At 39.7% G+C, this 19,263-nt stretch overlaps 2 protein-coding genes across 2 annotated transcripts in view; one reads left to right on the top strand and one right to left on the bottom strand.

The window, feature by feature from the left end:
- Positions 1 to 18,758, bottom strand: part of LOC109464157 (polycystic kidney disease protein 1-like 2) — a 42,225-nt gene extending 23,467 nt beyond the window's left edge. The window contains 7 exon segments of the mRNA XM_019761094.1: positions 1,971 to 2,117; positions 2,842 to 2,926; positions 3,443 to 3,575; positions 4,162 to 4,337; positions 14,235 to 14,508; positions 15,227 to 15,394; positions 18,731 to 18,758. Coding sequence (XP_019616653.1) covers positions 1,971 to 2,117; positions 2,842 to 2,926; positions 3,443 to 3,575; positions 4,162 to 4,337; positions 14,235 to 14,508; positions 15,227 to 15,394; positions 18,731 to 18,758 — 1,011 coding nt within the window.
- On the top strand, positions 8,216 to 9,325 carry LOC109464189. Its single transcript, XM_019761124.1, has 2 exons — positions 8,216 to 8,664; positions 9,238 to 9,325. Exons 1-2 carry the CDS (start codon positions 8,253 to 8,255, stop codon positions 9,246 to 9,248), a joined length of 423 nt encoding a protein of 140 aa, XP_019616683.1. The 5' UTR covers positions 8,216 to 8,252; the 3' UTR covers positions 9,249 to 9,325.
- Positions 18,759 to 19,263: the final 505 nt, after the last annotated feature.

Raw genomic sequence — 19,263 nt, 5'->3', positions numbered from 1 at the left:
CTTTGTGTACATTTCCTTCCAAATGAGATCAATTTCGGATTTCAAAAAGGGTTCACGAGAACCAAACAACTGATTTTAAGAGGCCCCGAAAATTAAAAATAAGGTTAGATTTTTGGATTTTTAGAAATATTACAGTAAATTTAAACTTTCTGTCTTAGGATTTTTTTATTTTTTAACTAAAACTCGACTTACAGTCAAAAGAAGAGCTAAAAACGCAGTGTTTTAACTTTAAATACCGATAATTCATAATCGCGGCCATATTTTAAAAATCCCTAAGACAGAAATCTGCGGAAATCGTTGCTCTTCCAAACAAGACCTCAATGGGGTAATTTGAACGATTTTTGGGAGTGGTTAAAATACCATGTTTGCACGCGTGCTATGACACTTGGATATGGGGACCTGGATTTTATAACAGCGTCAACAAGAATTCTGACCTTCAAGGTCACCCACGATGACGGCAGTAGCTTCGTTACATGTTACATAACCACAATAAAATCACGGCATAGATGTAATGTTTTGAAAACGGTTCATATTTGTGGAAAGGTGGATTTTTCCTGTTCCGTGGTTCCCAAGTAAAAAAGGGCTTGAAGTAGCCGGTTGTAGCGGCTTTACTGTAAATGACCGCGGGTAACCCCAGATCGAACGCCCGCTCTATTCGAATGACGTCATATCGAACAAGATTCGCGGGTTCGGGGGATTCGATCTCCATAGTAGCGGACTGGGACATTTGGGCCCAAATCTGACCATCGTGTTACAGAAGTATGGTATTTGCATGATTACGGTGTTGCAAAACTGCTTATTGTTTAATCATCACCTAAAAGCCTGCAATTTTTCTGATGCTTCGATCGATTCGTTCTTTTTTATGTGAAAAAGTTTTAATGTAAATGCAAGAGTTATATCATTAACGTTTTAACGAATAAGTGTTCTTATGAAGAAGTGTTCCAACTACGCTACATGCATGGATGCTATTGTAAGAAATACGCAATTCAGACTTGCGGCTGCGATGTTTTTAAGCGAAATAAACCATTCTACTACTTACGTAGAGTGGCTTCATATAAGCACTTCCAGTCGTAGAGAAACCCGCTGGAACTAAGAATTCCTTCTGGGTCATACGAGAGCGCAGCGTTAACAGTCAGGTCACTGGATGTGTCGACTGTTCGCTGAACAGGACCGACTGTGTAGGTTACTGGCATCCGGGCAACTTCTACCCACGTCTGCACTGCTGCGATGGAAACATGGCCACTTCCTGGTACCTTCAACGTCGCTTGAAACTGTCAACAAAATAATGCCAGAGCAACAGTCTTGTAGTTATAAATTCGAGGACGGTAGTGTTGTTTGGGCGGTTCTATGTATAGGTGTATGTGTAAGTTTGTAAACGGAAAAGTTTTTTGTGCCTTTTCAAAGGCACGCAGTGAAGTTTTTGGGGATTGGAAACCAAAACCAAACCAAAGTAAACTTTTTATCTATTATCTACATGTACGCAGTGAGCTGAAACTACACTTGCCCAATGTATATTGACCCACATGGAGTAAAATATCCATACTTCTGACGGAAATGGCTCCTGAAAGGGCCTTTTGTTGATTTTTAGGATACTAGATACCACCCATAAAATAAAGGGCTTATCTTGTTTCTGGAGTTTTAAATGACCAAAGTATGAAATGTTGATCGACTCAAATGTGCTAATGTGAAGTATCATGTGTCAATATCTTAGATATCGCCTTATTCAGAACATTTCCAGTTTTGCTACTCTGAAATCGCAATGGATGCCTTCAAACTCAACTCTTGAATTGCTCGTTCCATTTGGCAATAAAGACACTTTCTATTGACGTCGAGGATAAGTTAATAAGGGGAGTGTCCAACAAAAATAATGATGATGATAATGACAATGGCAATAATTATAACATGTGTCGAAATAAGTAACTCAGAACTAGGGATTGCAAGGGTGGTAAACAATACTTATTCTAACCTACCTGTACCATGTAGAGTCCGAGTGGTAATGTCCGTGGTGGGACGGAAAAATGTAGGTTGTTGTCTGGCATGTCCTCGGGTAAAATGTCGTCCAACGGCGGCCCGGATGTTACCGGTCCTTCTCCTCGTAATGTCCAGTACAAGCTGATCTAAAGGAAAAGCACGAAAGACAACATGTACCCTTCTAAGGCATATGTTAGGCACCAAATGAGTTAGGCAGTAATACGGAGATTTTAATTAACAAAATACTTGTAGTGCAATTAGTATTCACCTATAGAATAGGATTATTATGAAAATTATTGAATGTTTCTTTCCTTAAAATCAAAGGCAGACTCACGAGCATTGTGCAGTTTTATCCAAACTCAATAACAAGTTGCCAATACAATTACTTCTTGTGATTCATCAAGTATGTAGTACACACACACACACACACACACACACACACACACACACACACACACACACACACATATATATATATATATATATATATATATATATATATATATATATATATTTATATACAGAATGAGAACTGTCGCTTCTGCTCCTGAGTATGTATGAACACATTTACTAGACAGTATTTAATCTTATATTGTTTTTAATTATGTACTATTATAATATTTTATGTATATATTTCCCAAACTGCACCACTTGCACAGCAGCGAAAACATGGATACATGTTCACCTGCTTACTCAGACAAGTAAAGAATTACAGTTTTTTTTGGTCCCCGACAAGTTACCTCATTTTTTGTGCAACCACAGAAACTGGTGTGGCCTAAAAAGGCGTCAGTTTTTCTGGAAACTAAGGATTCTAGACAACATGCCACCCATATAAAAAAAACAGTGGCGTTTGTATGACATTTGACGAACCTCATGATCTTCCACACATTCAATAGACAGCTCGCCGTGGAAGGTAATGTTGCCGGTCCGATGAACCGAAAGAGCATTCTCTATACTAAGAAAATACGAAAAAATCCTGGTAAAGTAAAGACGTTTTGGCAACCTCAGAACAGCAAATTCGGTTGCAAACTGAAAAAAGGACAAGGGTCCCAAAGAGACCCAGGAACAAAATTATCACGAAGTGGTCAAACTTGGTTTATAAACAATGAAACAAGATTTCGGAGACCTACATATAAAATTTTATTTCATTGATTTGTTATGTGAATCTAATGATTGCATAAAGCATGATTTAAATGATGGTTTTCTCAACTGAAATTACATATATTTTTGGGTAAAAGTCAAATCCTTTGCAATTTTGCAAGGTTTAGCTTCGACATTGTCGTCACAGGCAAAGTTAAAAAATACAGAAAAATGTTTGACCATAATATATTATATTGTTATGATTTTCATACTATAGTCCATAATATTCTGACTATATTATCTTCAATAGGAATATCAATTTAAATGTCTTAATTGTTTAGAAATGAACTAACGGAAACAATGACAGATAGGCAAGGCAGAAAATGCATACTCGCGAATTCCTTCATGAATATCAGCGATGACATAACACTGCTGGTCAGCAGGGGGAGCTTTTTTCTCAGCTGCCTCATTCAAGATGCAGCCGGTATGGACCACAGCACACGGCTCGGCTAGTGGTGGTTGATCTAACAAGGAAATAATAAATGGATAAGATGTTATTGCAATTTGTATAATGCATGGCAAATCACTGCTTAGTTTTAAGCAAATAATCTATTATCTTCAGAATTATTGATATTTTGATTAATAATTTCCATACCATAACATGAAGTTCATATCATGGCAATAAAAAACAAAGAACGTATTGTCTACATTAAGTTTCTGAAATAAGGTTAGCCATTGGTACTTTATCTTAGAAAGATATAAAACGTGTCAAATTGACGTGCGTCATTGCATGTCCATTTCTTTTTTTATTCCTTAATTTTTTTAATTTTTATTTAATTCTTTTCTCATAATTTTTCCACTACATTTAGCTCCTTTATATTCTTTAGAAATATGAATGTAATAACTTATGTTGCCTCGAGTTTGTTTTACAATACTATAATTAAGCTAGAAAAAATACAGCAAAGAAAGACAAAACAGAAAGTGTACAAATAGATAAATAAACAATGACATGGTGCATTACCAATACCAGTTTGCAATGTATGATATAGGAACTATCTGTAACATCTGAATGACACACAAATGCAGTGCGGTAGCCTCGAGTTTAAATACCTGTGCCGTAGAGGGAAATTTCCCGAATCCTCGGTCCCTCCCCGCTATGTGTGTCCACAGTGATCCTCAGGAACTGAGCTTGAGTGTAAACGTCAAAGGTTTGCAGGGAAGTAAGTCCTGCCTGCACCCCGTCAGAGCTGTCAACAAATCCCCAATTATACGCATTGCTGGGGGAACTGTAAAGAAAATGCAGAGCATATAATTGAAAATAAAATTAAAGCGTCTATGAAATGGAATAAAAAGTCGTCATATTCTACGATTTTTTGCAGATTTGAGAAGTTCTTTGCCTTGTGATTAAAATGAGATATTGTTTGTGCGATAATTCAGTCGGGAAGTCATGTTAAAACGTGCTCAAAACCCGCAATATTTTCGGATTTTGTGCGAATGCAAATAATATGCAAATGATATGCGTGACGTAAAAAGTGGTATCTCAGTCGAACTGTCATGGCGGCGCCTACGGGTAAACAGCGTAGGCATGGGTCCAAATACTGTGTAGCAGGAGGGCCAAATGGAGCTAGTTGCAAAAACAGCAACTTCACCGAAGGCATATCTATGCACAAGTTCCCTCAAGTGAAGAATACTGGAACTGAGGCAGACAACGAGAAGGCGAGAACCAGAAGAGTGTGGATCAAGTTTGTGCAGAGGCATCGGCGTGATTTTCAAGTCTCCGCGTCATCTGTCTTGTGCTCCGCACACTTCGAGCCCTCATGTTTCAGCCAAAATCTGGAGCTTGCGGAGAGCTGCGGGATTAGGAGGAGACTAGAACCATGAGCAGTCCCAACCATAGACATCGCGGGTCTGCCGGCGCAAACTGCCCCTGTTACGACTGAACGGGAGCGCAGACGGGTGAGTTTGACCGCCGCATAATTTTTATTCTTTGTAACTTACATACAGTGTTTACTGAAACTTTACCTCGTGTTTTACCAATTTCCAGTCTTGGTAGAATACCAGCACTTGCACGTTTGGTCTCCAAAAACAAACCAGTGAATCCTATATACTTTTAGCATCAAATTTTTTGATAGTATTTGTCGGCGGCGTCGCAAACAAAGCGCACAAAAATTTTCATAACAAACAAGATGGCGACGCCGCCAAAGCTTCCAAGTAGATTTCCTGTCATGAGATTTTCTGTCGGTGTTTCTAGTTTATGGATGTTCTCGCGATCTTTACAACTGATACGTGGGTTCTCACGGAGATCTTAGTTTCCATTAGGCTCCGAAAACAGGCTGTATCATAAGTGTATGGGTGGATTTTCTTTGTCGGCGGCGTCTGCCGCTGAAACCAAGCGCACATTTCAATAACAAAACTTGCGAGAAATCAAAATGGCGGCGCTAGCGCCACCCGAGTAGCCAGCATTTCTGTAACGCAATTTTCTGTCTCAACGTCATACTTTCCAGGACTGGGGGCCCACGAATTTTGTAATAAAACACACACCGAATACACATTGTTTTTGGAGATGTATAAGAGTTGCAATTAAACCGATGTTGTAAACTTCTGAGCGTCACCGGCCAAACAAAATCATGGAACAATTTGGTCATGGCGCGCGGGACCGCATGTAGTTACTAACAATGATTCTTGGCGCTAGTATTGGTTGGATGAATAAATCTTTTGTTAATGCAGATATTAATTTGGACATAACAAGCAACTCAAACAATCTAAACTGTATCTAAACAGGTTGTCCGCGAGGTCTTAGTCTCCGCTGACCCACCAAGTGTCCAAGATGACAGCGAGCACGCCTCAGAACAGCAAGGTGGAGAAAGTGACCATGAAATGGTGGGCGACCGTGTGCTCGATCCACCAGCATGGGACTGTGATGGATGTGAAGCTCTGAAGAGGAAAATCCGTGGCCTCCAGAAAACTATCAGTCGACTGAAGAAGAGAACCAGTGACCAAGATAAACAAGCAGATACAGTGAGTTGTTTTGTGAGGCATTGTTGCTCCCTCGAATTTTCTGTCTTATTAGGCCAGATAAAATGCATGTGCTCAAGGCAAAAAGTAAACTAATAAAATGGTTGTTGCAGTAACTTTGCTTCAGTGTTATATTTTACAATTTCCATTATTCTTGTAAGGTACAAAGCACAATGCTGTGTACGCAAAGAAAATTTAGGTACATGTGAAGTGCACCAGCCTGGTATCCAAACTGATTGTAGCTACCAATACTCTTTTGTCCAGTCCACAAATGCAGTCAGTCAATTGGTCAGAATAATCATCTTCTGTATGAAATATGATATAGGTAAAAGAAACTGGGACTGCTCGGAGGCTATAAATAGGTTTGGAAACCAGGCTACAGTCACAAGGTCTATATATAGGTCAACAAAATAAAACAGGTTTGCCCAATCATCTGTAATTTGTAGTAACTTCTAGTTTTACTTGTACACTGTAGCCAACTGTTTTTTTTTTTTGTGGTGAATTGCCGTCTTCATATGAGGGTTTACATTCAATCCAAAATTGATAGTATTTACAAGTTTTCCTGATTTTCATGTGCTACGTTATCAAAATTGCCATCTTTCAGATCTAAATTACCTTTCTGACACTGTAAAGTGTAAACAATTGTGTCCAATTGTGTTTATTTTGTCATAATAGAGGTGCAGGTACACTGTACGTTCAGATCTGTAAAATTAGTACCAAGATAATTTATAAAATGTACAACTACAAGTAACAGTACCGATAAAACATGCTGAAATTTTGAAACTTCATGCAGGGGTTTTTCTAGAAAAATTTAGCAAGAGGGAGCAGATCGCAAGCATGGCAAGGAACAAAGCGACCGAGGGGGATTTTTAATAAGAGTAACACAGTTTGTAATGCTAGAATGCACTGTTGCATTGTTTTTACATCTTTACTGGGAAAAGATCATTTTGAGAATTAGACTAAATGGTGTGTAAGTAGCCACATAGGGTTAAATTTGAAAATTGGTATGAGGCAGCTGGCTGGTTATATGAGGGAGCAGCTCCCTTATTCCCCTGTTTAGAAAAAGCCCTGTTCATGTGAACTACCTTCAAAATAACTTCTCACATGCTCACTTCTCACTCCAGGTTGATTCTGAGTTGGAGGATGACGTCGAGGACACCGACTCTCCCTTGGACGCACCATCTAGTCCTTATGAAGAAGATGAGGAGGAAGGGGAGCTTTTTGACGTTGATGATGAGGACTACGAGTATGAACCTGAGTCGGACTACTCAAACGAGGAGGCATCAGCAGGAGCAGGGTCACCACCAGATGAAGAGGAAGATGTGATGTAAGTGACAGTTTTAATACGAAATGTAAACTTTGAAGGTGGCTGTATACAACGTATGCAGGGAAACCTTTGTACTGGATATTTATTCAGTAAATTTCAAGTCCTTGAAGTAAATTAGTTTCCTGGGAACCCAAAAGGGAGCTTTTAGCTTTCTGTGACTAAGAAGGAAACATGACACAGTTTCCCTGTCATAGTTTGTATCATACATGAGCTTGGATGACAGAATAACTTTATCTCAGTCTTGTAAAAGATATGCTTAAATTTTTGTTTATTATCATATTTTACAGTGTTGAACCTGGAACAGACATCATGGAAGAGCCCAAGTTCCTGGTCTTCTACACCATGCTGATGGGTCTGTTCAAGCTCTTCTGCTTCAAGTGCAAGCGGGACAACCCAAAAGTGAAAGTGACGAAGGACGGGACGATGGCCACCGTGAAGCAACACTGCGAGTCATGCGGCGGGAACAGCTTCACCTGGAGATCGCAACCATACATACTTGGAAGATTTCCAGCTGGAAACGTCCTCATGAGCTTTGGCATACTGATGGCAGGAGTCAGCATATCAAAGACACTGCTCCTCTTCAAGCACATAGGACTGGCCATGTTTACATCTAGAACATTTTTCACCCATCAGTCAACATTCCTGATTCCAGCCATCCTCCGCCACTGGGAAGTGTACCGCCAAGGCCTGATCAACACAATCAAAGGAAACAACAATGCAGTCTGGAGTGGTAGATGGCAGGTATGATTCCATGGGACATAGTGCCAAGTATGGAACATACACGATGTTCTGTAACACCATCAGCAAGCTGGTCCACTTTGAACTCCTACAGTCAAACCAGTGCGGAAGCAGCAATGCAATGGAACTGGAGGGTGCAAAGCGCAGCTTTTCCTTCCTCTCCGAAGCGGGGCTGAAAATCAAAACTTTCATCACAGACAGGCACAAAGGGATCGACAGATGGATCAGGGAAGAACAGAAAGACACTGCACACTACTACGACTTGTGGCATGTCTGCAAAAGCCTGGTGAAGGACCTGAGGAAGGCGTACAAAGAGAAGAACTGCGAGGTAATCAAAGACTGGTGCAAAAGCATCAAGAAGCACTTGTATTGGTGCGCGCAATCCACCTCGCAAGGGTTCGGACAGCTGATCGTCGCCAAGTGGAAATCTATCATGAGGCACATTGCGAACAAGCATGATGGTCACCCCGACGAGTCCTTTCCCACCTGTGCGCATGGACCACTGGACCAGGAGAGGAAGTGGATTTTCAGTGGTAAAATCTTGCTCACATTTCTGTTGGACAACTATGTCTTCTAATAAATATGTGAAATATTTCTGCAGACTACCTGTAGTCTACTGTATAGAGCTATGGTGTAACTTGAAATTTGACATGCCCAAACAATGTAATGTTTTTGTACCTTCACTCACTGAATGCAGTATGCAATAGGGTAGGGTTGATTCAACTTTGTCATGAAGACATACGCGAAAATTGATGTGTCATTTTTGATTATGTCATATGCTAAACCATCTTATCAATGTGAACTTTGTCACACAGGAAGTACGGCCCATCAGAAGCTGGAGACAGTTCTGCTAAAGAAGCAAAGACTTGAAGACATCAAGAGGGTGTCTTCAGAGGGTCAGACTAGCTGCCTTGAGGGCTTTCACTCCACTCTGAAGCACTGGCACCCAAAAATGACATCCTACTCATGGCTGGGCAGCATGTGCAGGTAACGTTTCCTTCATTTATCAGCCAGCAAAGTGTTTCCATGGTGAGGGGTCTTGTCACTGTATAACTATTATAATTTTAAACAAAATTCTAAGTTACATTCTGTATCTTTTACCTCAGGCACATCTTAGCTGTCCTGCATTTCAACGAAAACCTAAAGCGAGATCCCCAGCTCACCAAGGATGGCAAAACGTACTACAAGGTCACCTACCCGAAGTACAAGTTTGGTGATGAAGTTGTGAAAACTGTACCATCACCACCAACATACCGTAAGTATAATCAACATGGTACATGTACTTGCATGGTGTGAGGTGTATTTATTTGGTTGTATGGGCTCGGGGTTGCCACCATTTTTTCGACCTTGTGTGACTTACCTTTTAGTCTAGCTTGAGGACAGTTTCTACATATTAGACCTGTTCCCCTTCTTCCATTCAAAACAAATAAGGTCTTGTATGATTTAGATATTAATGGCACCATTCTGTACTTTTCCTTTCTGCAGAATACGTCAGTGACATCAAGAGTGTCATGTTGAGCACATCAAGGGAGAAGTTGACAGAGACGTCTGAGAAGTACTCAGAACTGGTTCCGGCACCTCTCTGCAGCCAGTTCACAGAGAAGCGTTCCAGAGCGGAAGCCATACAGCGCCATGAAGATAGGATGCAAGCATGCACACAGCTTTACCCACCAGGTAAGTCACAATTATTAGTATACATCATCAAATATTGTAAAGCCAGAATGCTGTTTTTGTTGCAAGTTCACTTCTTACTTATAGTTTCCTATATTTTCTACAGTGCAAGAACAGGACAACATGAATGCTGTTTTTCTTCCAAATTCACTTCTTACCACATGTACAGTGTAATAACTTTCCAATATTTTTTACAGTGCAAGAGCAGGACAACATGAATGCTGTTTTTCTTTCAAATTCACTTCTTACTACATGTAATAACTTTCCAATATTTTTTACAGTGCAAGAACAGGACAACATGAATACTGTTTTTCTTTCAAATTCACTTCTTACTACATGTAATAACTTTCCAATATTTTTACAGTGCAAGAGCAGGACAACTACTATGTACTATGTACAAGTCGCTGCAATGTATTTTAGTGTATTGCTTTCAATTGAAACAATAAACCAATTATAAAAACATGAATGCTGTTTTTCTTCCAAATTCACTTCTTACTACATGTAATAACTTTCCTATATTTTCTACAGTGCAAGAGCAGGACAACATGAATGCTGTTCTTACTACATGTAATAACTTTCCAATATTTTTTACAGTGCAAGAACAGGACAACATGAATGCTGTTTTTCTTCCAAATTCACTTCTTACTACATGTAATAATTTTCCTATATTTTCTACAGTGCAAGAACAGGACAACATGAATACTGTTTTTCTTTCAAAATTCACTTCTTACTACATGTAATAACTTTCCAATATTTTTTACAGTGCAAGAACAGGACAACATGAATACTGTTTTTCTTGCAAATTCGCCTCTTACTTATAGCTTTCCTATATTTTCTACAGTGCAAGAACAGGACAACATGCGGACACAGCTTGAAGCTGAGGCGGTGGCAAGTACTACCGCAGTGGCAAGCAACACCAGGAAAACACGAACCTGCAAAAAATGCAAGAAGCCCATGAAAGGCCATCCCCGAGGGGCTTGTCCCAGTACTTAGATCCCGTCTGTAGCTGTTGTAAGACCTTTTATTTTGGTCAGATCCAACATTGTTACCATTGACATTGTGTTTTACTTTCTTCTTGATTTATACAAATGACAGTTTTTCAACAAGTAAAGCATTTCATTGGTATCATTCTCTTTCCTGAGATGATCTGTATCCCCGGGCTTGACCTGCACTGAACTCAGTCCTCATTTTGTGGTACACACATGCGGAGAGGGGCCTGGAATGATCCCAGCCGAGGTACCCACACATCCATCTCACCAGCAACCTGTAGGCCACTGCTCTCAGAAACCTGTAGGGGTTTGAAACATTTGTAAATTAAAGACTACAGAGTAGAGTATAGTAGAGCAGAGCATGACAGGACAATAAGGACAGAGTCGAGTTTGCTTAGTGTAGGAATTTAGACACTTTTGATGTTACTTGTTGAAATATTTTGTAAATTACAGAGTAGTGTAGGATATAGAGTAGAGCAGAGCAGGACATGACAGAGTCCAGTTTAGTCCAAGTAGGAATTTGAATGTTTCCAATGTTACTTGATGAATAAGAATGATGCTTCAAGTCATATAAAAGTATAGATTTTATTTCCAAGGATATCTTACATATTGATATCCTGTCCAGCTCTTCGGCGGTAGGGCCGACCCTGCTTGTCCCTCAGCATTGGACCAACTTGCTCCAGAACCACCCTCTTGGTAAGGTCGATGTAGTCCTGGTGCTGAGTGATACACTCTATGTGCTCGATGCTGGCATCAAAATGGAGTGTGCCAATTTCCGGGCCAACCTCTTGGCAACATCTGTACTCTCTGGCATTTTGCAGCAAATCAAGTTCGCAGTGATTACACTTACACCTAGTAACACAAGAAAACTGAATAAATAAAAATGTCTTTGACCAGCAGACGAAAAACCAAACAGACTTCCTTGAACCAAAATGGGGACCGTAGTATTTTGTTTTGGTATGCAAAGCAAATAATTTTGTTGCCCTATTGAAGTTTGAAATGTGTAACACATGCCTTTTACACCATTTCAAACTTGTTAATTTTTTGAAGGTGAGTACAAAAAAAGTAAAATCCAGTCACTATTGTATTCACAAGGGTAATACAGATTGTACATGTCCCTGAACTGTCAAACTTGAATTCTACTAGGCAGCTTCACACACATACACACACGATTAACTCTTCTGGATTGTTATAATGGCTGATATATTATGGAACTATAACATTCATCAAGGAGCTTCAACTTGAAGCATTCACTGACACTCCTGCATGGGCGAACTAACACCGGTAAGTTACCACCATCACGAGTCGTCTGTAGCGAGCCCCCCTCCCTCAGTACGGGTTCGAAAGCCGAACCCACACCGACTCGATCGCACAAGCACCATTTTACTATTTTCCACAGACTACTCACGGTTATAACTCCAACAGAAATACTTTGTACGAAATAAAACATAATGTGCTCAATGTTAATTTGGTACAGAATTTCGTCAGTTCTACATAACTAACAGTATTGCCCGACTTCGTTTACCACCAGGAATGTGACCACTGAGTAAGCGGTAAGTTGTGACTCGCCAAAGAATTCAAGCGAGCACGGCCGGTTTTATTTGTTTCTGCCACATATCAAAGAAAGAATAGCTTTCTCACCAGTCATCTTTGTGAATTCTTCCTTCGTACCGCGCATCCAAGGTGGCTGGCGAAAGGCCGTCCGCAACAAATTCACCGTCGCTCCCTGCACTAGTATCTGTATCTGTAGTGCCTGCCTCGCTTCTACTACTGTCAGAATTCTGGCTTTCACCCACAAACTCCTCTGCAACAAATTCACCGTCGCTCCCTGCACTAGTATCTGTATCTGTAGTACCTGCCTCGCTTCTACTACTTCTACTACTGTCGGACATCACTGGACTTTCAACGCAAGGTGAGCACTGACAGCTTAGTGTTTCAAACGATGTCAACTGGTCAACGCGTTGTAAGACTGTGGCGTTGTCGTATGAATGAACTGTGAAAGACAATGACAGACCTCTTCAAAGCATGTTGTCCTTTTGAATAAATTCTCGTGTTTGTGATACGCAGTGTGAAAATATGTGACGCTTTGCTGTGAAGTGCATGTATTGTGGCCGCACATGGAAGTGAAAATTAGCTATTGAATTTGTCCCCGACGAACTATCCATACGAAATAAGGTATCCATATGCAAAAACTGACACGATTTTTACGGGCATGTACTACAAAGTTGCGTTTGTTATGGAAATCTTGGTAAAAGTGCCGTAGCTGCCTCTGAGTGCACATTTTGTAAACAACACGCGACCGCCCGGCGGGGCTTCCCCTAGGCCCTGGCTTCGCATCGCGAAGTTTTACACGAGGAACGCAAGCTTCCGCACTCCCGTTTTTGTAACAAATATCTTCAAAAAATGCACAGAATAGGATCCTTACACTAGGAATATTCAAGTTATGCTATAATTGGTGTATATCAAAGGCGATGGCTGATTTGAGCCTCGCCGATTCTATGCGAAAAGGTCAACAAGTTCTTCGGTTATCCACGACGGCTCCGCGGCGGTGCTCCATCCAAAGAACCCCTAAAAATAGCTTTTTGGGGTGTGAATTCGATTGAATTTTTTTTTACACGAAGCGAGATGTGTGGTCCTTCGACATACGGATTTCTGTACCAGAATTTTGCTTCCTTCATAAGATATGGGCCCATGAAATATATGTTATTTTCACAGTCAGCCATACTAGCATGCTGGTGAGTTCTACCCCATACGTCACACGTCTGGGGCTAATTAGTCGCAGGGAAGGTCACCGAGTGCCGATGTTCGGGTTGCCGTTTTAGCAAGTTATTCTCGGACTATTGATTCGAAACTTGCATTGAAAGTTTCAGAAAAGACCAAATTTTCATGTGAGTGATAGATGAATATTCACTTCATAGGCTCTTTAAGTCTGAAACTTGTAACTAAAGACAATGTTAGAGAGCCGGATTTGGTCTCTCTAACACTAGCCCAACTCCTTTTAACTATAGTTAGGAGTATACTATCAGGAAAGGCTGTTAGGCAATATTGGCTGCTGTTCGGCTGCGGCAGCCGAATGTTTCAATTTTTTGTTGTTGTTGTAAAATCTTGTGTTGTCGGGGAGTTTGGTCATGGTGTTCGGTTGGTTGATAGTTGGTTCCGCTAGATTTACTAGTATGCTGCAGCAGCCGAATATGTACAATATTTGGAAGGGTTGGATGCCAGTTGACGCCATGACAGTAAAGTTTGATTACATAAATTAGACTGCATTTTAATTCTATTAATCTTGGAATTTGGTCTTTATCTGGCCAGACTGCTCCCTGTCTTCACCCTTGTTAGTGTGTTCTGTATATGAGTTATTTGGTAAGTAGAATGTGAATAAATGAGAAAGTTACAAAAATTATAAATATCAAGGTCACAATACACAAGAAATTTATAGTAATTACCTTTCTAACAGAAAGCTCATGACGTCGTGCACGATGTCGCCATAATTGGCAATCCCAATCCGGTAGATCCTCCACACCTTCTGCAGATCGAGGATGACCCAGTGTCGGTACCCGGTCGGTTCGTACAGCGGCTCCCAGAAGGTTCCCAGTTCGCCGTCAAATGCGTTCTTTGCTTTATCCACGGTCTCCAGGCATTCATCATCGTTGCAGAACGTTCCTCCACTTTCCTCTACTGCCCACCATGGGGCGATGTCCAGCCAAACATGTCGATAAACTGGTGGAAAAATAACAACAAAAATGGCCGTTAATGAACTTATTTTCCTTTAACTGCGAAAACCGTTACCCTGAAGCACGATTGCACGTAATAATAGAAAGTATAAAACAAAGTCTGAAGGGTCAAAGATATGGGTCAAAACTTAGTTTAAAGTTTTCAGTCGGCCTTAATTACATTAAAAAGACCATACTGACTGGCTGGCTCACTTACCTGATTATGATAATTAGCTTTAGCAGACTTATAAACGTACTTTACAGTGCGTAAACGTTTCTTTAAAAAGGTACATTATGCATTTTTACTACCAAACGTAATGGTATCTCAAACGTTATATTTAAGTGCACGTAAATTTTATCTTTAAATTAGACAGACTTTAAGCGTGGCACTGCCTAAACGGAACAGTTAAGAGTGTAAAGTATATTTACTCGACAACCTCTGCATTGAGCATGTAATAGTATATTTTCATGGGTACAAAAATAAAACATAGGAAAAATGGATAAATGGCCCTAAAGTGTTTAAAAAATTCCACCTTAAGGTCTTGACAGTGTTAACGGAGTTTAAGAACTAGAGACTATCAATGAGATGCTTGAGAAACCTTTACTACTCCATGAGCTATTGACAACCTGCTCATTCCTGACAAACATACATACATACCTACGTAGACAACCACCATAAACAATACTTCCCAAACCTAGAAGTAAAAGATACGCTAAATGCTCACCAAAGCAGTCCCTGGTGTTGTTGTCTGGTCCACACGCACACACCGTGCAGGTTTCTCCAGGGTTGGTTCTGGAGACTCCCTCCGAGCAGCCGCACACTTTCACATCCGGCGGTGGACGGCAGGGGTTCAACTCCGTCCCAAACACCATCAACACCGATACTAACAGCGCTGTGGAAAAATAATTTTAATGTTATGGTGATCTTGTATTTTCTTGCTCACAATGGATAAATACACAGTATCATTACATGATAGTAAAATAGCATTACCCGTAGTGTTCATATTGACCAGGAGGAAAAACAATTTAAACATATAAATTTTCTAATAACAAATCTGCCAGCTGTATACAGACAGTAAAAAGATGATAGTGATATCTCTCCACTGTGCCCCAAAATGTCCCTGGTGGAAAATCATCATTGCATACCTTAAATATTTAAACATACAGCTATATTAACATTAGGTAGACATATACTACGCACAAAATGAAACATAGCAAATCTAAGTGTATTAATATCACTCTGCTTTTCTACAAAACTGTTACACAATGTGCTTCTACATAGAAAATTGCCATTATTTTTTCTACATAAATAGTACCACAAATGTTTTAATATTATAAAATATGTTATTACTTTAAGGTGACGCCAATTTTCCAATGTCTACTGTGTGTATTCAAATTATTTTTGTTATGTTCCCAATGGTAAGTTGACTTTGGAAGGATAAAGAGTAACACCAATTTTGCAGGATCTTTCTCTTTTATATTGGAATTCTTTTTAATGGTGTTAAAAATGATCGCCTTTTTGTTCCCTTGCGTTACCGTTGGTGATCTAAAGGCATTAAAATTATACCAGGTCAAGGCACGTAATGTTCCATATTGCAAAACCTTCCGTTGTTGCAGCTTATACATGAATGACTAGGGATCTTGTATATGCAGTATACAATATCTCCACCGCAGTAAAGCCAAAAACCACACTGAGGAGTCTGTTGGTCCACCCAAAAGATAAATTACAGGACACGGCAAAAAACGGACTGCATATACAAGATCCCGTGCAAGAACTGCAGCGAAGTGTACATAGGGGAAACGGGACGCACCTTTGGGACTAGATTGGAAGAACACAAGAAGGAAGCTGACAACATGGACACTGTTAAGTACACAAGATCACAAAAAAGACATGCACAAAAAGAAGAAAAGAAATCAGCAGTGACAGATCACATTGCTAGAAAGAACTGCGTAATTGACTGGGAGGGGACGGAAGTTGTAGACAGAGAATACAATAGAAGAACCCGCTGGACCAGGGAGGCAGTTTGGATCAAAAAGTCAGCCCCTGTAATGAACCGGGACGAGAGGGGGTACAAACTAAGCCACGTTTGGGACAGTGTTCTCGCCGCAAAAGCGCCACCTACATCGGCTACATATAGCGGCGAGATGCAATACTCCAGTCAGAAGCTCTGAAGAAGGTGTCTGACAGACACCGAAACGTCAGCAAGGTGAGAATTTACCGGTCGTGTAAAAAGAAATACCTGTCTCCGGTGTTATCTGTTGTATGTTATGTTGTCATAGCGCCCACAAATGGGCATTCAAGTATTTAAAGACCGATTTTACGAAGAGACATGCTTTGCCACCAGGTACTAAAGGCAACCATTTATCTAAAATCACTACCAAAATAACATGTCGGACTTTGTAGATATTATATACTAGCACACAAAAACTATAACTTTTACTTGTTGTTGTCAGCTTTATTTATTATTTTTTGTTATGTTTGCTTTTGATGCTCTGGTGGCGTCGCAATGCGTTAACGATCATGGGTAACACCTATTTCACCGTATATTTCGTTTTTATGATCATGCTCATGAATGAGTTAACACGTCAAAATGATCATCCTTTGTGTTACCAATGGTCACTCTTTATGAGCGAAGGGGTTACTCGAAGTCAAGGCACGAATCGTTTGATCTGTACAAATACACTTGTGTTACGATGTGTTATCACTCGAAAAGTTATGTATGTCCATCTTTAACGTAAATCTAAAGTAGCACAAACATTCTTAAGTTTATAAATGGTTTGCCTTACTACAGAGCAAGAAAATACATTGTCATCCTGTGCGTTCTGTCATGTAGCTTAGTGTGTTATATGTTATGTTGTCATAGCGAAGAGTGGATCTCAGTTTATATGACTATAGGTAAGCAATAATCAATCTTTATAGTTGTGGAGGTTACTCGAAGTCAAGGCACGAATCGTTTTGTCTATAATACATACACCCTTTAACGATGTGTTCTTACTCGAAACATGAATATGTCGTACTTATAAAGTTAATGTATAGTAGCACACACATCCCTATACGGTGTGATTTCAACACTTTTGCACTATGTGCTCTTACACGAAATAGTAATGTAGTTCTTTCAACGGATAGTAGATTCCTATCTTCTATAACTATACTGACAATACAAGGTCACGAAAAATTTACTATGCTGTTTATAAGCTAATGTAAATGTTGTATCAATTAGTTTTGTTATTGATTTAAAGAATACTTTAATAATCACAATATATATTTCGTGCAGCCCAAAAAAAATCTCAAGGATAATATACGGTGGAGTGATGTACACAAGTCATCATAACTACTGTTGTCATATAGAACTTAGTTTGGAAGGTAGAGACCATCCCTCTGACTCCAACACATTTTGGCTAAAAAACTGATTCCGGGTATTCATGTACACCAAGGTGATTTAATTAAACCCATGTACATGTGTATTTTTAACGGATACGACATTTGGCCATAAGTTCAGCAGATGTTAAATTTAATACCTGCCGATCATGTGTACGCTAATAGTCTAAAAAATGCTTAGGCTAGATCATTGTAATGAGATGGCAGAACACAGTTTTAGACCTATGGGGGTTTCTACAGTTTTAAAGGACCCCGAGGTGACTCGATTTGACGGAGAAAAAAAATTATAGCAGGGAGCATTGCAGAAACACGGCCACTAATATGTTGAGATTTACGGTATACTTTAAAAAATAACTGAATAGAATAAAAATAAAGTTTAAACATTTTGATGACAACTTTTACATGGCCACATGCGGATGTCGACCGATCTGTAGCCGGCTCACCCTAGAAATCAGATGCGTAATGCGGTGCAAAAACTCTACAATCCAAGTCATACTGTCTAAACGCCGAAACATTTCTTTACAACACAGCGAAATTAAACTCTGGCTCCCTCTCTCATAAAAGCCAAAGATGGAAAAAAGAAAGGGGAGCGAAAGAAATTTGTAAGAAATTAAGGCAATGAGAGAGCGCCTTGGAAGAGTATTATTGCATTAATATATACATTATGGCAAACATATATAATATAAATATGAACTACTCACAAAATGAAGCAAAAACATAGCAAATCTAAAAAAAATATAAACATAAAACCATAGTTGAATATGCGTGTCCTCAATGACACAAATCACTAGAAGACCATTTAGAAAAAAATACTTTGGCTTCAATCTTGATTTTTAAAAGCTTGACTTACCTGCAATCAGCATCAGTAATTTCTCCATCTTGCCTTTGCTGACTCCCTGCGCGTTCTGTGTCAAGTAGCGTAGGGCGTTATATGTTATGTTGTCATAGCGGATGGTGTTATCTGTTGTATGTTATGTTGTCATAGCGCCCTCAAATGGGCATTCAAATGTTTAAAGACCGATTTTACGAAGAGACATGCCATCAGGTAAAAAGGGGACCGTTTTATCTAGAACCGGTACAAAAGTAACATGTCGGACTTTTGAAATGTATATTTACAAACAAAAAACGCTTACTTTTACGTGATATTTTTAGCTATTGAATATATGTAGATAATTTTTGTTCTGTTTGTTTTTATACTATGATAATGACGCAAGGCGTTAACGATCCTGGGTAACACCTATTTTACCGTATCTCTCGTTTTTATGATCAAGCTCATAAATGAGCGAATAGTTAAAAAATGATCGTCCGATCGCTCTTTTGTGTTACCAATGGTCACCCTTAATGGGTGAGGGGGTTACTCGAAGTCACGGCACGAATCGTTTG

Source organism: Branchiostoma belcheri, unplaced genomic scaffold, assembly GCF_001625305.1.
Source record: "Branchiostoma belcheri isolate BF01 breed outbred unplaced genomic scaffold, Haploidv18h27 scaffold133, whole genome shotgun sequence".
NCBI classification, from domain to species: domain Eukaryota; kingdom Metazoa; phylum Chordata; class Leptocardii; order Amphioxiformes; family Branchiostomatidae; genus Branchiostoma; species Branchiostoma belcheri.
The sequence above is the reverse complement of the archived record's forward strand: the minus strand, read 5'-3'. Positions and strand labels throughout refer to the sequence as shown.